Raw genomic sequence first — 16,351 nt, forward strand, 5'->3', positions numbered from 1 at the left:
GAACTGCCTGCATCTGAACACGCAAAGGACAGAAGTACTGATCTTCGACAGCAACACATGGAACGACACCTGGTGGCCATCAGACCTAGGGACCCGCACATTCTCTCTCCGACCTCACCAGGAAATTCGGAATCATCATTGACAACATGCTCACCATGAAATCACAGATTGTTATTTCACTGCTTTCCTTTTTTTGAAAGAACTGGATTCCCATTGGTGTATGGGGCAGCCTATTTTTAAAGCACGGGGTGCCTGCAGAAGCACTTTAAAATATGGAAACGATGGGCGGATTTTAGGGGTCTCCTATTGCAACCGCCTCCACCACAACCTGCAGAAACCGAATCCATATAGAGATATATCACAGGACAGTAATGTAGTTACATCAGATATGATGTATATGGAGGGGTTTGATGGGCTTGACCAGTGTTTTGCTATGCAGTATAAGAAACAGATGTTACGGATGTTAGGGACTGTCGTTCACAGACCCGAATTATTTATTTTCTTGCTTTATAAATGTTATATAGTAGTCACCTGATTAGAAACCGATATACTGATTAATGTATACTTTATTTTCTTTGTAATATGTATGATTACATTATCTGATGACTCAATAAAAAAAGAGATTTGAAAAAAAACTGAACTGGCTTCCCTATTGAACACCCTCATCTGGTGTAATAATCAGTGCCACAAACTGCAGATACCGATGGACCGAGAAGGGCTGGGTGCCCCATCTTTCAAGAAATACTTTATAGCAGCCCAACTAAAATGGATATCTCACTGGAGTGCCAGGTGCTATTTGGGTGAGACATGCAGTGAACGAGGAATCCTGTCAGTGTCAACAGTCTGAGGCCTTCTCCTTCAGAATGTCCTTCTCCCATCCCGCTGGCCATTACAGGTAGCGGTGGCCCGACATTTATGGTTTGTGTCCATTGCCTCTCATGGGAAATGCCGGCATATGCCCCTGCGCTGCCCCTGATGAGACCTTAGATGGTCGTTTCTCTCATTCGACCATCTGGCTGCAGACTACAGCTTCCCGCCAGGGCAATTCCTCCTATATAGGCAACTCACCAACACATGCCACATCCACTTGAATTCCACAGAAGTGGAACCTGCTACACTCCCAGTATTGCAAACCATACTTACCATGGGTGGCGGCCGTTACCTTATCACGTGGTTACACAATGTCATTCGCGAACTGACAATAGCTTCCCTTGATGTGCTTAGACAGAAGTGGACAATTTTGGATGAGTTCTCCACAATAAGGAATGGGCATGGGCTTTAAAATTCCCCCAGCAGGTATCCCCTAATTCCTGTTTTAAAAATATACAGATTCTTATACTCCACAGATCATAACTTACCCCAGCTCAATTAAACCGCTATTTACCTGGCACACGAGTGGGCTGCCCAAGCTGCTAGCCCCCAGGCACAGACCATGCCCATATGATAGGGTCCTGTCCCTCCTTACACGGTTACTGGAGGTCTGTACACAACACCTTACGGGGGTCACAGAACTACCGGACATACACACCCGGGAAGCATGCACCTAAGGGATTTTCAAATGCTGAAAGGAGCACAATGTACGAGCCTGCTTCGCATTTCTGGTACTCCTCCATGCCAAACGTGCGCTCATCCTTCAATGACGCTCCCCAACAGCCCCACCAGTGGTGGCATGGCACATGGCAGTGCACAAGTGGGGGGCAGCCGAGGAGGATGCCCTCTGCTATGAGGAAGTATGCAACCGACTCAAATGGCCTATCTCCCTTCAATGGGGTACCCTCCTTTCACGCTTTCTATAAAGGGTGGGCAACGACCTTCCCCCACACCCCGTGACTAAAGCGTGCCGTTCAAATGATCCATCACCTCTGAGATGTGGACCTCTGCATTTGAGCTTACCCGCTGTATACACCCAAGGGCGCCCCTCCACCACAGTACTGCTGGCCTTTCTACCTGCCCCCACACACATCATCTGCACAGACGCGACCTGCCGCTGCCCCCTCGTTCATTCACCCTACTCTCGCACCAGTTCATGGGTTTGCCCCAAGATGAAATCAATAAGGCCGTATACTCCGTCCTCTATACTGACTCAAAAGCTGAATCTGCCTGCTTTCTCACTCTGCGCATGCTATGTAAAATCTTTTATTGTCTACCCCGCACACAGGACACACCATGACACAGGCCCGCATTACCAACCAACTGGACTTGAGCAACGCTTTCTACGTAGGAATCGCTGCACACCTCCTACAAAGACTTCAAACCATACAGAATGCTGCAGCCAGACTCGTCCTTGACCTTCCCCGATGAACCCACATCGCATCCCACCTCAGGCAACTTCACTGGCTCCCCATACTGAAGAGATGAAAATTCAAGCTGTTCGCTTACGAAAACAAGGTTCTTTCTACACAGCACAACCAAGGACACGGCTACATTAACCACCGCCTAAACTTCCACCAACCGTCGAGAAGACTACAGTCCACTTCCCTATCATTTCCCCACACTCTTGTATCTTCTGAAGCAGAAGTGGGCAATCCTCCTTCTCTCACATCGCAGCAAACACCTGGAACAGCTTCCCCACATACCTCCGGACCATCACATTATTTACAGAATTACAAAGGGCCTTTAAGACCTGGATGTTTGACTGAGCCTCCAGACCTGCTAGTTCCTGGGTACCCTATTGGGTGATTAGTCACGTTTTATAAATCCTGATTGATTGACCAAAGTGTTGTTTTTTTCGTAACTTTATAGAGTACTATTTTGTTTGTGCCTGTTTCGTGGGATTTGGAGAGGCCTCCCTTACGGACTCCTTAATAGCCTGGTTCGAATGGGAATGCATGGCCAAATGAAATTCTAGGGCAACCTGTTGATAGGTAAGGTTTGGGTTCAAGAAGGAGCTTTGAGCATTGGTGGACCATGATTGCTATAATAGCTTCAGAGTATACATACAAGTTTGGAAACTTCAGTCCTTCTTTGTTTTGGGGGTGTGAGGCCCCTGCTCATCTTTACTATTCCAACAGAATCTGGATAGGATTTTGTTAAAATTATGTTGAAGTCTTTGAAAAACCAAGACCATTTCGAAATTAATCTGCCCGTCTCTTTCTATTGCAGGCCTCTCTGAACAAGCTGATGGATACTCTTGGCCAAGCCGAGCCATATTTTGTCAAATGCATCCGTTCCAATGCTGAAAAGGTGATGGCTGCGCACATTAGTATACTTCCAATAAGTAACACGTTTAACAATTCATATCATATCCTTGAAGCTTTGGATCTTGATTGATAGTTCTAGACATTAGAATTATCCCACCTATATATATATATATATATATATATTTAAATCTCAATAGAAGGTTTAAAAAAGCACATGTATTTTAAATGCAGTCCTATACACTTCCACCCAGGACTCAACTTACCAAATTCTGTGTGTTATTCCTCAAAAGAAAAGGATAATTCATGGGTGAGCATTGTGGCTTAAGTTTAACCTTGTTGCCCCAAACTACTTTGATTAACTAAGCAGTAAATAGAAATGGAGCTAGATATTCAGGCTCTCTATGGTGATTTGGCTGCTGTTGCATGCACAATGAATGTAATCAGGGTGAGCCACCAACCCTCGTGACATTTGCATCGCTAAGAATAGTAAAGGTGGGCAGTTCCCATTGCTGACTGTGTACATTTTCAGTGATTCCATTAGAGGCTTCCTTTAAATTAAAGAGTCTATATTCATTTGTCCAGTACATAATTGGATTAGGAATCTGAACTCCTCCAAGGGAATTCCCGATAATAATAGTAATACCATACACATGGCAAGACCCGCAGTTAAAAATGTACTCGCAAAGAGGTCAATGGGTGATTACTAACCATTCAAGTAGCCACCAACTAATGATGGATATTATCAATGGAAGTGGTTTGTGCTGTACTTTGTGCAGCTGAAAGTAATCTTCAGTGCTTCAGTTCCCTGAAGAGACTAGAATTTGGAAAGCCAAAGTAATATTCTTAATTGTTTTTGTAATACCTTATAGTGCATTGTAATTGCCAAGTTGTTGAAGTGTTTTGTGATGAGTGCATGCTACTCCGAAATCAAAGGTTCAAAGTTGGTTAGGTGGTTATTAGTTATTGTTGATCATTGGTATTAGTCTTGTGGACTCCAAAAACATTCCATGCATTTACTCCAGTTTTTTTTTTTTTTTTTTTAAACAATTTTTATTATAAAAAAAAAAAAATAATGTCGGCACATTACATGAATCATCATTTTGAATTCAATACCCACACATTGTGATCAGCGCTCTATATGCCATACATTTCCCACCCGTTATCAAACTCTGTAGACCCTCTGGCCCCAGCCCACAGCCCCCGGGGCACTTTACTATGGGAGGGCGTCAGGACAGAGACAACATAAATTTGTTTGGGCTGTGTACGGTAAATTTCTACTCTGGAGTGGGTGAAGCCACAACCTCAGCCGCCAACTGGTCCAACCTCCTCAACCGCTCGCGCCGCAGCTCTATCGTAGGGGAGACACAAATCCCACCTCGGTATCTGTTCCACTTGCCCCACCGGTGGTCCCACTTCCCAGGGCAGCCCCGCCCCTTGTATACCGTTTTTTCAGCGATCATAGCAGCGTCCATATCATTTGCCCATACTCGTACCACCGGGGCCCCATCGACCCCCCACTTCTGTGCAATGTTACGTTTTGCGATAGCAAAGCCCATTGTAGCCCATGCCTGTTCTGCCAGGGAGAGGTCAGTTTCCGGCCATATATTCAGCAGGCAGAGCCGGAGGGACTTCCGTAGCGATTTATCGCACTCTCTCGACATTTGACGAGTGACTGCATCCCAATAGTGTTGTATGTGTGGGCATTCCCATATGATGTGGAAAAAGGTACCAACTAGATTACAATGACGCAGGCAGAGCGTGTCCGGACGTCTACCCAGCCGGTGCAAGAACTTGGCGTCAAAGTAGACTCTATGGAGGATCTTCAGCTGGACCAGCCGGAGCCGCATGGGAACAGCTACTTCCCTAGGTGAGGCCAATGCGTCATGCCAATCTTCCTCCTCCAGGATGCCCAGGTCCATTTCCCACCCCCCTTTCAACTTCTGCATAGGATCAGGGCGGTTATTAATAAGTTTTTTGTACGTGAATGAGATGGCCTTGCGGTCCATGGGGTCCAGTAGCAACCTATCTTCCAGGGGAGATGAGTCTGGAAGAATGGTTCCACTCGGTATCGCTGTCGAAATGGCGTGCCTAATTTGAAGGTACCGAAATGCCTCCGAGGGCGCAAGCTGCAATTTGTTCTGGAGTTCACCAAAGGAAGCCATCCTCCCCGCCACCCACACATCCCCAACCGTTGAAATACCTATTGTGTCGCATTTATCAAACCCGGGGCATTGACTGAGTCGACCCAGCCTATCAGGCTCCCAAAGTGGTGTCGCCTTAGTCATGCGATTGGACCACCCCATTTGTCGTGTAGCTTTATGCCAGGTCTCCACCGTGCGTGCGGTGGGGCCAGTTAGCTGCAGTTTGCGGGGACTCGTGTACAGCGCCCTATTGTAACCACCTTTCCCCATGAGCCAGTGATCAGTTCGGAAGCTGGGGTCATCATATCGGCCAAACACCCAGCAGTTAATGGCTACTAATTGAGAGGCCTGATAGTAGAGTTGTAAATTTTGCAACCCTATTCCCCCATCGTACCAACCCATCGTGAGCTTGGATAACGAGATGCGTGGGGCTCTGTCTTCCCATAGGAGGCCCCGGAGAACACCGTCAATCTGGGCGAAGTAGGACTCAGGAATACGTGTCGGGGTGTTTTGTAATGCATATAAAAAGCGCGGCAGAGCTAACATCTTGAACAGGGACGCCCGTCCCAGGAGTGTGAGGGGGAGCGATCTCCAATGAAGGGCATCAGACTTAAGACGTTGGAGAGGCTCGACCAAATTGTGTTCGTGGAAGAGATCAGCTTCAGGGGTGACAAATACACCCAGATAGCGGAAGCCGCATCTCGCGACCGGTATCTCATAGCCCCTCGGGCTGGCAGGAGGAGCACCCCGTAACGCGAACATTTGGGACTTAGACCAATTTATACTGTAGCCCGAATGAGAGCCAAAGATATGAAAAATATGCAGCACCCGCCTTATCAACCGCGCGGGGGATGCCAGATACATCGGCGTATAAGGAAATGCGGTCCTAGTGGTCCGCCGTCCACCTAAGCCCACGAATCTCCGGATCCCCCCTGACCCAAACCGCCAATGGCTCCAAAGCCAGAGCGAAAATCAGGGGAGACAGGGGGCACCCCTGTCTCGTGCCTCGGTGCAGTGCGAATGTGGCCGATCTATGGTTGTTCACCGTGACGTGCGCAGTAGGCTGCGTGTATAATAGTCTGATCCATTTCACCAATTTGGGACCGAACCCCATGCGCGCCAACACTGCAAATAGGTAATCCCATTCAATAGTGTCAAACGCCATTCTGGCGTCTAAAGATAGAAGAATCGCGTCTTCTTCGATAGTAGTAAGTCTACCAAGGACCCCATTCACCCTCTGTAAATTACGGGCCGTATTTCTGCCCGGCATGAAACCGGATTGGTCGGGGTGGATTAATTCCGGGAGATACGGCAGAATTCGATTTGCCAGGAGTTTAGCCAAGATTTTAGCCTCAACTGTGAGCAGGGAGATAGGGCGATAGGATTTACAGTCTTCCACCGGTTTGTCGGGTTTATGGATAACCACGATGGCGGCATGTCGAACGTCAGCCGGGAGACTTCCTGATTCGAAACACTCCTGATAGAGGTTAAGCAGATGGGGGGCCAACAGTGCAGACATGGACTTAATAAGTTCAATGGGGAGCCCGTTTGGGCCCATAGCCTTGCCAGAGCGGACTCCGGAGATAGCCTTTTGGATCTCGGTCACAGTGAAATCCACCTCCAGCGCTTCCCGGTCATGCTGAGAGATGCTAGTAATACCCATGGTGGCCAGCAGCTCATTAGACAGTGGCGCTTGAGAAGTCGGCGACGCGGCGTAGACCTCTCTAAAATAAGACGCGAAAGTGTCTGCGATGAGCTGGGGATCTGTAAGGCATGTACCATCTGGGGATACTATGACACGAACCCACCGGGCGGCCTGCTCCTTACACTCCAGCCATGCCAGGAGTTTGCCAGTACGCTCCCCATGTTCATATATCCTATGTCTTGAAGAAAGCACGCGCATTGTGGCCTCTTCTAAAAGCAACTGTTTGTAATCTTGCCTCTTGACTTTGAGATTATGCTGCACCTCGCGGTCAGCATCGACCGCGGCGGACGCCTCGAGCGTGAACAGTTCTGCCTCCATCTCGCCTGCTCTTTTAGACCTCTCAGTTCGGTACCCCACCACCAACGAAAGGGCGCTACCTTTTATTACGGCTCCAAACGCGCCCCATAGAGTCGACGCCGAGGCAACTGTTCCCACGTTTTCCACAAAATAGTGTTCAGCGTCCTTGCGCAATGCGTCCTTAATGTGGGGGACCCTTAGTGTCCATGGCTGCACAGCGAGGGTGTCCCGGCTTCTAACTCTACGTAGCGTGAAAGATGTCTGGACTGGGGAATGATCTGAGATCTCACGAGCAAGGCAGGCGGCTCCCACAAAGGAGTGTATGTCTTGGGCATGTGTAAATAGGTGATCAATACGGGATTGGCTACCATGTACCCCTGACTGAAACGTATAGTGTGTGTGAATAGGGTTGTGCCATCGCCAAATATCAACCACCCCCAAGGCGTTAGTGAATTCGAGCAGTTGTGAGCCTCGCGGGGGATCCCCCCCGAGGTGGCAGTCGGTCACGCGACCCATCCATGGCCAAGTTGAAGTCCCCACCCATCACCAATGTCCCCATGGGAAGCTCCAACAGCAAGGCCCCCACCGCTCGTAATGTCCGTCTCTGCAACCCCAGAGGGGCATACACAGAAACGATATTGACAACCCTCCCCTCCCATATACCAGTGACCGCCGCGTATCTGCCCTGTGCGTCCGTCCAGGAATCATGGACAATGTATGGACAGTTCTTACGGAGAAGGATTCCCACTCCCCTGGAGCCCGAGGTAAAGCCGGAGTGGACCAGAAGCCGGTATCCTTTCCTATTTAAGGCTCCACAGGTGTTGCCAATGAGGTGCGTCTCCTGTAGCATAACTACATCAAGCCCCTGCTGTTGGAAATACTGCAATACGATGCCCCGCTTCATTTTATCCCCAAGACCATTAAAATTCCAGGTTGCCAGTTTGAGCGTATCGGCCTTATCCATCATGGGGGTCGAGGGATGATCAGGTGTACACACCTGTAGCCATATTCATGTGACGTCCCCCGGGCATCACCCCCCTCCCCCCCTTCCCCCCCCCCCCCCCCCACCCCCCCCACCCCCCGAGATCCCTGCGCCAGGGCCAGAGTCCACCGATATGGAGTTTGTGAGCGCTAGAGCTATTGAGACCGTTTCGAGTGTGTGAGCGATAAACACAATCGAGCACCGACATATAACAAAATACAGCAATAAACTTTAACCTTGCCTAGCACCAACACCCCACCCAACCCACCTCCCCAACTACCACTCACCTCCCTGCTTCCCTGCATACCGGACTTAAAACTGCCCGCCACCCCCAACTTGCGGAGTGCCTGTCGCCCACCCCAAACATTTCAAGAAACAAGAACCAACCCTATTCCCTAAAGCATCAAAAGGGGAAGACAGTGCCCGCCCCGACCCATCAGCCCTCTTATAGTAAGGTATGTCGCGACCCTATAGCCTCCCCTCTTGGTCTGCCGGTCGGCCAATAGTTCTGCTGCTACAATCTGTTCCACCATAATGGTCACCCCCCCTCCCCCAAAACCCCAAGTTCGTAACACAGCTGAAGTATCCCCCCGAGGAAAGAAGGAAGAAATCAAGAGCTTCTCAAATACAGTCCTTGTGTGTGAATAGAGGGTGAGAGGGAACCTCAATCTATTTAGATGAGTGAAATACTTGCTGTTCCGAGTCCATCACCCCTCAGGGGTGCAGGTCGTTGAGTCGTCCTGTGTCAGCGTCCTCGGTTCGTGGCCGCGCCCCTGGGGTCTTCCAACGTCCCCCCCGGGCCTGCGGGTACCCCTGCCAACCGATCACCAGCCATATAGCCACTCCCAGGCCTCCTCCGGCCGGGTGAAGAACCAAAGCTTCCCTTCTGATTCAATACGAAGCTTAGCTGGAAACACCATGGCGAATTTTATCTCCTGCTCCCTTAAGGCCCGCTTCACCTCAAGGAAACTACGCCTCAGCTTCTGGACCCGCACCGTGAAGTCCGGAAAAAAGGTAACCTTGCTGTTATCAATGACCACCGGGGGGGCCGCCCTCGCTGTTTGTAGGATTGTATAACGATCGCGGTAGTTGAACACCCTCGCCAAAATTGGCCGGGGAGGAGCCCCGGCCGAGGACGGCCCCCCGGGACCCGGTGGGCACGCTCAATGGAGAAACTTTTTGAGAGGCCTCTCGGCTGAAGCTGCTTGAGAATCAGATCCTCCACATATAGGTCGGTCGCCAGCCCCTCCGTTCGTTCCGGCACACCTAGAATGCGGATGTTATTGCGTCTCATCCGGCCTTCATAGTCATCGAGTTGCAGCGTTAGTGCTTCTTGCGCCGTTTGGAGTTCAGACACATGGCGCTTGAGAAGATCAGAGTCAGTTTTGAGTTTGTTTGTGGTCACCTCAACTGCTCCCACACGCTCTGACATTTTGTGCATATCCGCCCGTAGAAGGGACACCTCTGTCGTCACAGACGCTATGCTAGCTTCAAGGGAGGTGCGCACAGTCGTGATTGCCGTGAGAATGTCCTGTAGTGTGGGCTCCGGTCGACCTCCCTGGGCTTTGGGATTAGAATTTTCCCACTCCTGACTCCCCTGCCACGCAAATTTATCAAGTTTGGCCTGGACCGCGTTGCGACCACCGCGGCCCGTCGCCATCTCGGTAGACGTGCTTCTCAGTCCGTATCGTGCAGGGAGGAGAGAGCGAAGGGAGCCCCACGGGCTACTCGCCGCCGTCTGCCGCGGGCCAGCCCGCACCGGCCTGTCGGTTTTTGCCTGCCCGGTGCTCCCCCCACCCCCAACGCGCCCAAGGACGCAGCAGGAGTCGGTTATAGGCAGGATGGGTGAGTAAATGCAGTCTCGCCGACAGTCGCACAAAGTACGGGGGGACAAGTCCACACCCTGAGGGCCCGGAGCAGGACCCGTCGTCCGGCGCAGTTCGCCACTATCTGATTCCATGGCGTTGTGGCCCTACCATGCGGAGAGAGGCGCAGCAGCAGGGACATGCGTCCTCCCCTCCTCCAGTCCGCAAGGGGCCCGCCCAGCGGGCACCGCTCCCCTCAGGGCCCCCACGCACCCTATTCCAGGCGTCCTGTAGATCGGTGTGGCAGGATTCGGTTGTGACCACTCCGGGCGCCGACTATATGGGTGACCTCAGCGGCTGGCAGGAATGGTTCAGGGGCTCCATCTCCCACCTGTGTCCCCACACCGCGACCTCGGCGTCGATTAGCTCCAGTAGCGGCACCCCCGCCCTAAGTGAGAGCGTCACACTTGCCACAGGGCCCCAGGCCGCCCTCGACGGCCCGCACGGGACCCACCGCTTGATTTTGTTCATGGTGCGGAGCGCCGGCGTCCCCGGCCCCCGATCTCACCGGCGGCAGCAAAATCAGGCTCCTCCACTTCCAGGAGATGAAACGTCGCTGTCCGGCGTCCGCCGATGCGGCACACGCCCCACGCCCTGTCCTCTGCATCGATTTGCTAGCGCGCCCAAGGAGGCGTCGGGTCCGCGCCGCTCCGCCGGCGTCTCAGGTCGCGCCGGAGGCCCGCAGCCCGCTCCGGCGCCTCTGAGGAGCAGAAATCGGGTCCCGTCTCTGGACACCCGGTCGCTGGTTTCTAGGCAGTAGATAGGGCGACGTTGGCCAGGGCAGGCAGCAATTAATCGGATATTACGGGAATGGCGCACCGGAGCATCGCTACAGTGCGGCCATTTCCCTCTGCAGTTGGCCACGCCCCGTGACTACTCCAGTTTTTTTGTGGTAGATTCAATTAATAGACATTATATGAGATAATTAATGGTGGTTGGTGTATGTGAGTTCTTGAAGATGGTTGGTTGGGTGAATAACATGGAAAAACTATTGTTAGGCAGTTAGCATTGCTTTCAAAGACTAGGTGTGATTTAAGAAATGAGGCCTGGGCAATTTGCAGAAATACAGTAATAGAAAATAAGGAAGATAGTTGTGCTTTTTCTATGAACTGTACTCATAGAGGAAGTATGCAATTAATGGATGGGGGAGGACCACTACATAGAAAGGAATGGAAAACAATATAGCGGTTGGTGACTTCTTGAAATAGCATGCAATCTGAGGATGTAAAACTAGAAAGAAAACATTATGTGAGGTAGTATATTGAAGTATTTGTATAGTGCTCACTAGACCTATCTGACACACTGGTACACTTATCTGCACAAATATCTCATGCTACAACATGTGGGTGTGTTACTGTGCAAATAATCCCCTTTAGTCTATCATTCTCGCTCAGGGTAACATATAAGTGTCAGCGATGGGAAGTAGCATTGGTCAGGGAGATTAGTCTGCAAAATATTGTTCCTTTCTTTATTGGGGGTTCCTTGGTGGTTATAACAAACAAGCTTCTCAAAACGAATGCTTTTTAACCACTTGGGCAATCATTGATCGAATAGAACATTTAACATTGATTACTTTAAAATATTTAAGAAAGACAGTTTTTTTTGAAGATGTCGGGTTAATTAGAGGTCTCCTCATTTTAAATTTAAATTTGCAAAATAATCTAAATGAACGTGAAGTGTTTCAATATTAATTATAAAAGCGAAAAACAAAATTTTGGTCAACATTAAAGGCATACGACTGCCACTCCTTCAATCATCTGCACCCCTAAACTTTCTTAGTTCAGCACTTTCCTAGTGAAGGCATTCTAATAAATTCTCTCATTATAAATTGACCTGTTTGATAATATAGACTCCTTTACAGACCCCTACGTCATTCATTCCTTTCAGTGATTCTGGTTGATACAAAGGCTTGCTTGAAAAACAATTGATCTGACAGAGACATCTAGCTGCAGATTCTTAACTTAAAATATCATCCAGGCGCCAATCTGGATCCAAAGATTTTTCAGCAGTACCTCAGCACGCCCTGACCTCGTCCTTGGATGCGATGTCAGTGGAGCCATATAAGTCCCTCCTGGTGCGCTGACGTCAGTTTTCTTATTTTCCGTGCTGCAACGCGGATCCAGGATAAGAGGTGCCTCTGGTCTGTTCTTGTTTTCTGACCTTGTTGACGCCTTTTCGCGTCCGGGACAGTGTGCCGATGCCTTTGTGCTTTAAGGCGTGCCTGTCCTATTCGCGGCATATGTCTGCAATGGATCTGCATGCGATTTGCATGTGGTGCTTGGGCGAGCACCACGACTCCGAAGAGTGCGACGCCTGTTGGAAGCTGAAGCTGAAGCCGAAGTCCTTGAGGAAACAACAGATGAAATTGTTTTCTGCCCATATGTCCCGTTTGGAGTCCAGGCTTTGCCGGTCTCCATCTCGTGCTGTGATTCCTGTTCGGTGCAGGTCATGGAGTCGTTCCCGTAGACGTCGTTCGCCTTCTTCAGGTAAGCACAAGAAGAAGTCACGGAGGCAGTCAGCTTCACTTAGTCGTGACCCTGGTGCCTGTTCCTCTGGGTCTTTACTGTACACGGCTCCACAACAGTCGACCCCAGCATATCCTCCATTTCCCGGTGCAGGGGCGACTAGAACCCAACTAGAGGCACATTTTCTGGCCTTGAAGGCCATCTTTGGGTCGACCCCTCTCCTTGGCGTGTCTTCGGGCCCCACAGAGGTGGTAGGGACTCCGATCAGGATGTCTGGCTGTAGTCCCACTGCGACGCCAGGTAACAGCCCGGTGCGGCTTCCCGTATTGGGGTCCGGCCGGCCGCAGCATGGGAATTGTCTCTGGCTTGACGTCCCACACGTAATCTGCCATCGCGGTGAGCGTTGACTTGACACCTTCCTGGCGCCGCTGCAAGGAGCCGCCGTTGGCCATAATCGACGTCGATTCATTGCCGTCCTGATGCCGCTCACCAGATCGTCCGTCTGACATAGTCAATGCCGGTGCGGCACCGTCTTTACGTCGTTCGACGCCAGAGACGTCCTTCCCAATCCCTTTACATTTGGAGGATGGGGCTACTGGGGATTTGCACTCCCCAGTGTTACTTTAACATTCTGCTAAGCCTTGTGGAGTTCAGCACTTGCAAGCCCTTGGACAGCCTCAGGCAGAGGGTGCTTTGCACCTTAGAGGGCACGTTAGCCTGCAACCACCCCCTACCTACGACCTGTTATTGCCACCTAGAAAAGCAATGGAGGCCACTGCAGCGTTTGGGAGAGTCATTCGCAAAGCTGCCGATATTTTGGAGTTCCAGCCTCCTCTGGTGTCTCTTCCCTCAGATACTTTGTTGCATCTGCTCCACCAGGACAACACTAATGTTGAACCCTTTCTGCCTTTTGGTGAGTCAATATACGACATTCTTTTAGGGATTTGGGCGAGGCCCTCTTCGGGGGACTCTGTGGAGCGTGCCATCGCACGCCGCCATCACCCGGCTCTGGATGATCATGTCTGTTTGTCCCTACACCCTAAGGCTCAAGGGTTCGTTGTTCAGGCAGCATCAGCTTCGCTACGTTCTTCGCCTCCTCCAATGCTTCTGCCGACTAGGAAATCTCAATGGTTGGAGTCATGTGGTCAACACTTGTTTGAGTCCACTAGCTAGTCCCTCAGGTCTTTGAACACATCCTGCGTGTTCGGACGGGTTACTTTTGCCCTCTGGGACTAGGTTGAGCGTCTCCTTCCCTCTGTTCCGGAAGGTCCTCAATCTGACCTCACTCAGCTCATTCAGGATGGTTGTGAGCTGGCCAAATTATGTATTCAAACGGCCATGGACACCACGGACTCTGTGGGTAGGGCTATGGCCATGTCAGTTGCTCTACGACACCATGCTTGGCTGCTTGATGGCAGTTTCCCTGACAATGATCAGGACAGACTCAAAGACTTGCCCCTTGATGGGGTCCATCTTTTTGACAGCCATGCTGACTCAGCAGTCCAGTGCCTCATGTCTGGGCTTCAGTAAATGCCAATTCTTCTAGTCGCCCCCCCACCCCATTTTTGTTGCAGACTTATTGTGTTGTTACTAAGGTTGCAGTGTTGACACTGCTTTTAGTTTCCTTATGTACTATCAGTCTCTGGGTTCAAGCTTGTTTCCCAGATGGATTGTAAAGCTAGCCAGCTGTTAATGTCTGAAGAGATATCCCCTTGCTTTTTATAGGGATGTGACATACCCTATGTGGGGTGTTCGTTGGCTATGGTATAGCCGTTCTCCTTGCCATAGGAAGTGTTTTTTCTGGGTGGTGTAGGTCCTTGCTATGGATCCATCCGGTCCTCCTAGCATTGTTATGTTCCTACCCTTTAGGGAGTTTCGCTGTGGTTCCTACTACAGATTTGTGGGTCTTCTCAACTGGGCAGGCCCACAAGGGTGGAGTAGCTTGTTTGGTAGTTTACATTTTTGCATTTGCGCAATGCGTTTCCTTTTACGGTATATCCGTAGTACTCTCATGCTTCTGAGGATGTAGACCTCTCTAGAGGATTGTTGGGCTTATGCCACAACTGGCTTGTCTTGGCGTGTGTTCATGTATAACTACTTTTGATGCTTTTAGCTGTCATTTCACGCGTTTAGCTGTGTTTCTTGGCATTTACCTATGTGGGCTGTCTTCGCTGTAAGCCAGTGCCCCTTAAGAGCATGTTGTTCTCTTTTTCTTCACGAACAGTTTCTCTTCAGATTCCAGTTGTGGCACGGTACGTTGAGACACACTGGGTACGTTGACGGACACTGGGTGCCTGCTGGCCCACCTTGGGCCACAGCGTTTACTGTGTTTGTTTGTTTTCTGGTATTGTCTACTCTTCAATCTTGAGTGTTCGAAAGTGCTATGGTCTTAGTCTTCCCTGCCTGGTTTCCTTCTCGGCAGCTGGACCTACGCCAGACGTGTTGATGGCGCACACTCTCTTGCACCTCGTTGTTCGTACGCACTTAACGTGCAGAGGCTTAGGTCCCTCTGCTATTTACTTCTGCCAGATGTTATCTTTAACAGTCTCTCTATTTGGAGTCGTTCATTGTTTTTACTTATGTTATGTCCTACTATTGTTCACACAGGTGCCGTGGGTACCTATTGTGTATACTACTGTACTTGTGTTGGGCCTACACTGAGTATCCCTTGTTCCCAAACAAAATGAAAATGAGCTAAATTGTAGCATAATGAGACAGGGCGGAAACACTGTTTTTCCTTGCTGCAATGTCTTAATTTTCTTAACCTCAGATTCCGTCTCTCTCTCTCTCTCACACACACTCACTCTCTCTCACTCTCATGAAAGCGTGCTTTGTGTTCCATCCGATTTTCTGCCGATGTCCTTTCACCAAGATGATTCTGTTCTACCGACGTATGTGGACAGTCGATGCTACGTTTAATGTGCTCTTGAATGTATGTGGTGTGGCTTCCATGGTGCACACAGTCTGCATATGTGTATCCTGTTTCTCCATATACATATGCCTCTTTGATTTTTTTGTTTGTATGTGATTGCATAGGTGACATTTGTCTCTATACAGGTCACTCTTGGCATCCAGTGTTTGGGATGGTCATTTTGTCCGGTCTGTATCTATCATGCTGTTTTTTCCATTTCCTTGGAAAATGATTTTTTAGCTGATCTCGGGAATCCAGTGCACAGTTCTGCTTCTTGTTCTTATTACAAGAAGGTTATGGTTTTTTTTCATTGTGCAATGGCCATTCTTGTCTATCTGAATTGCTTCGTCCCTTCCTTGACTGTATAGGTCTCAAATTGTCCTCTGATTAACTGTTGTTCCATTGCTTTTATTTGTCGTTAATGCTTTATACAATCAATCAATCAAACATTTGTAGAGCACGCTACTAACCCACGAGGGTCTCAAGGAGCTGAGGGGCGTGTGGGGGGAGCTGCTACTGTTCAAACAACCAGGTCTTGAGAAGTCTCCTGAAGGTCAGCAGGTCCTGGGTCTGTTGTAGGTGGATGGGGAGGGTGTCCCATGTTTTGGCGGCGAGGTGAGAGAATGATCTGCTGCCGGTTGTCGTTCGGTGGATGCGTGGAGCGAGGGCGAGGTCAGTGGAGCGAAGCTGGCGGTTTGGAGTGTAGAAGGTGAATCGAATCATTTGTTGAGGTATGTTGGTCCGGCGTCGTGGAGTGCTTTCTGAGCGTGGATGAGGAGTTTGAAGGTGATCCTCTTGTTGACGGGGAGCCAGTGAAGGTTCCTCAGGTGGGCAATGATGTGGCT

General features: G+C 50.0%; 1 protein-coding gene across 6 annotated transcripts in view; it reads left to right on the plus strand.

Annotated features, from left to right (window-relative positions):
* MYO9A (myosin IXA) overlaps positions 1-16,351 on the plus strand; it is a 1,236,948-nt gene that overhangs the window by 747,202 nt on the left and 473,395 nt on the right. For all 6 annotated transcript variants that reach the window (XM_085643964.1, XM_085643968.1, XM_085643966.1 and 3 more), the window contains one exon: positions 3,103-3,183. In XM_085643964.1, coding sequence (XP_085500090.1) covers positions 3,103-3,183 — 81 coding nt within the window. The remainder of the gene's footprint in view (positions 1-3,102; positions 3,184-16,351) is intronic.

The sequence above is a fragment of the Triturus cristatus genome, chromosome 3_1, assembly GCF_964204655.1.
Source record: "Triturus cristatus chromosome 3_1, aTriCri1.1, whole genome shotgun sequence".
Classification (NCBI taxonomy): domain Eukaryota; kingdom Metazoa; phylum Chordata; class Amphibia; order Caudata; family Salamandridae; genus Triturus; species Triturus cristatus.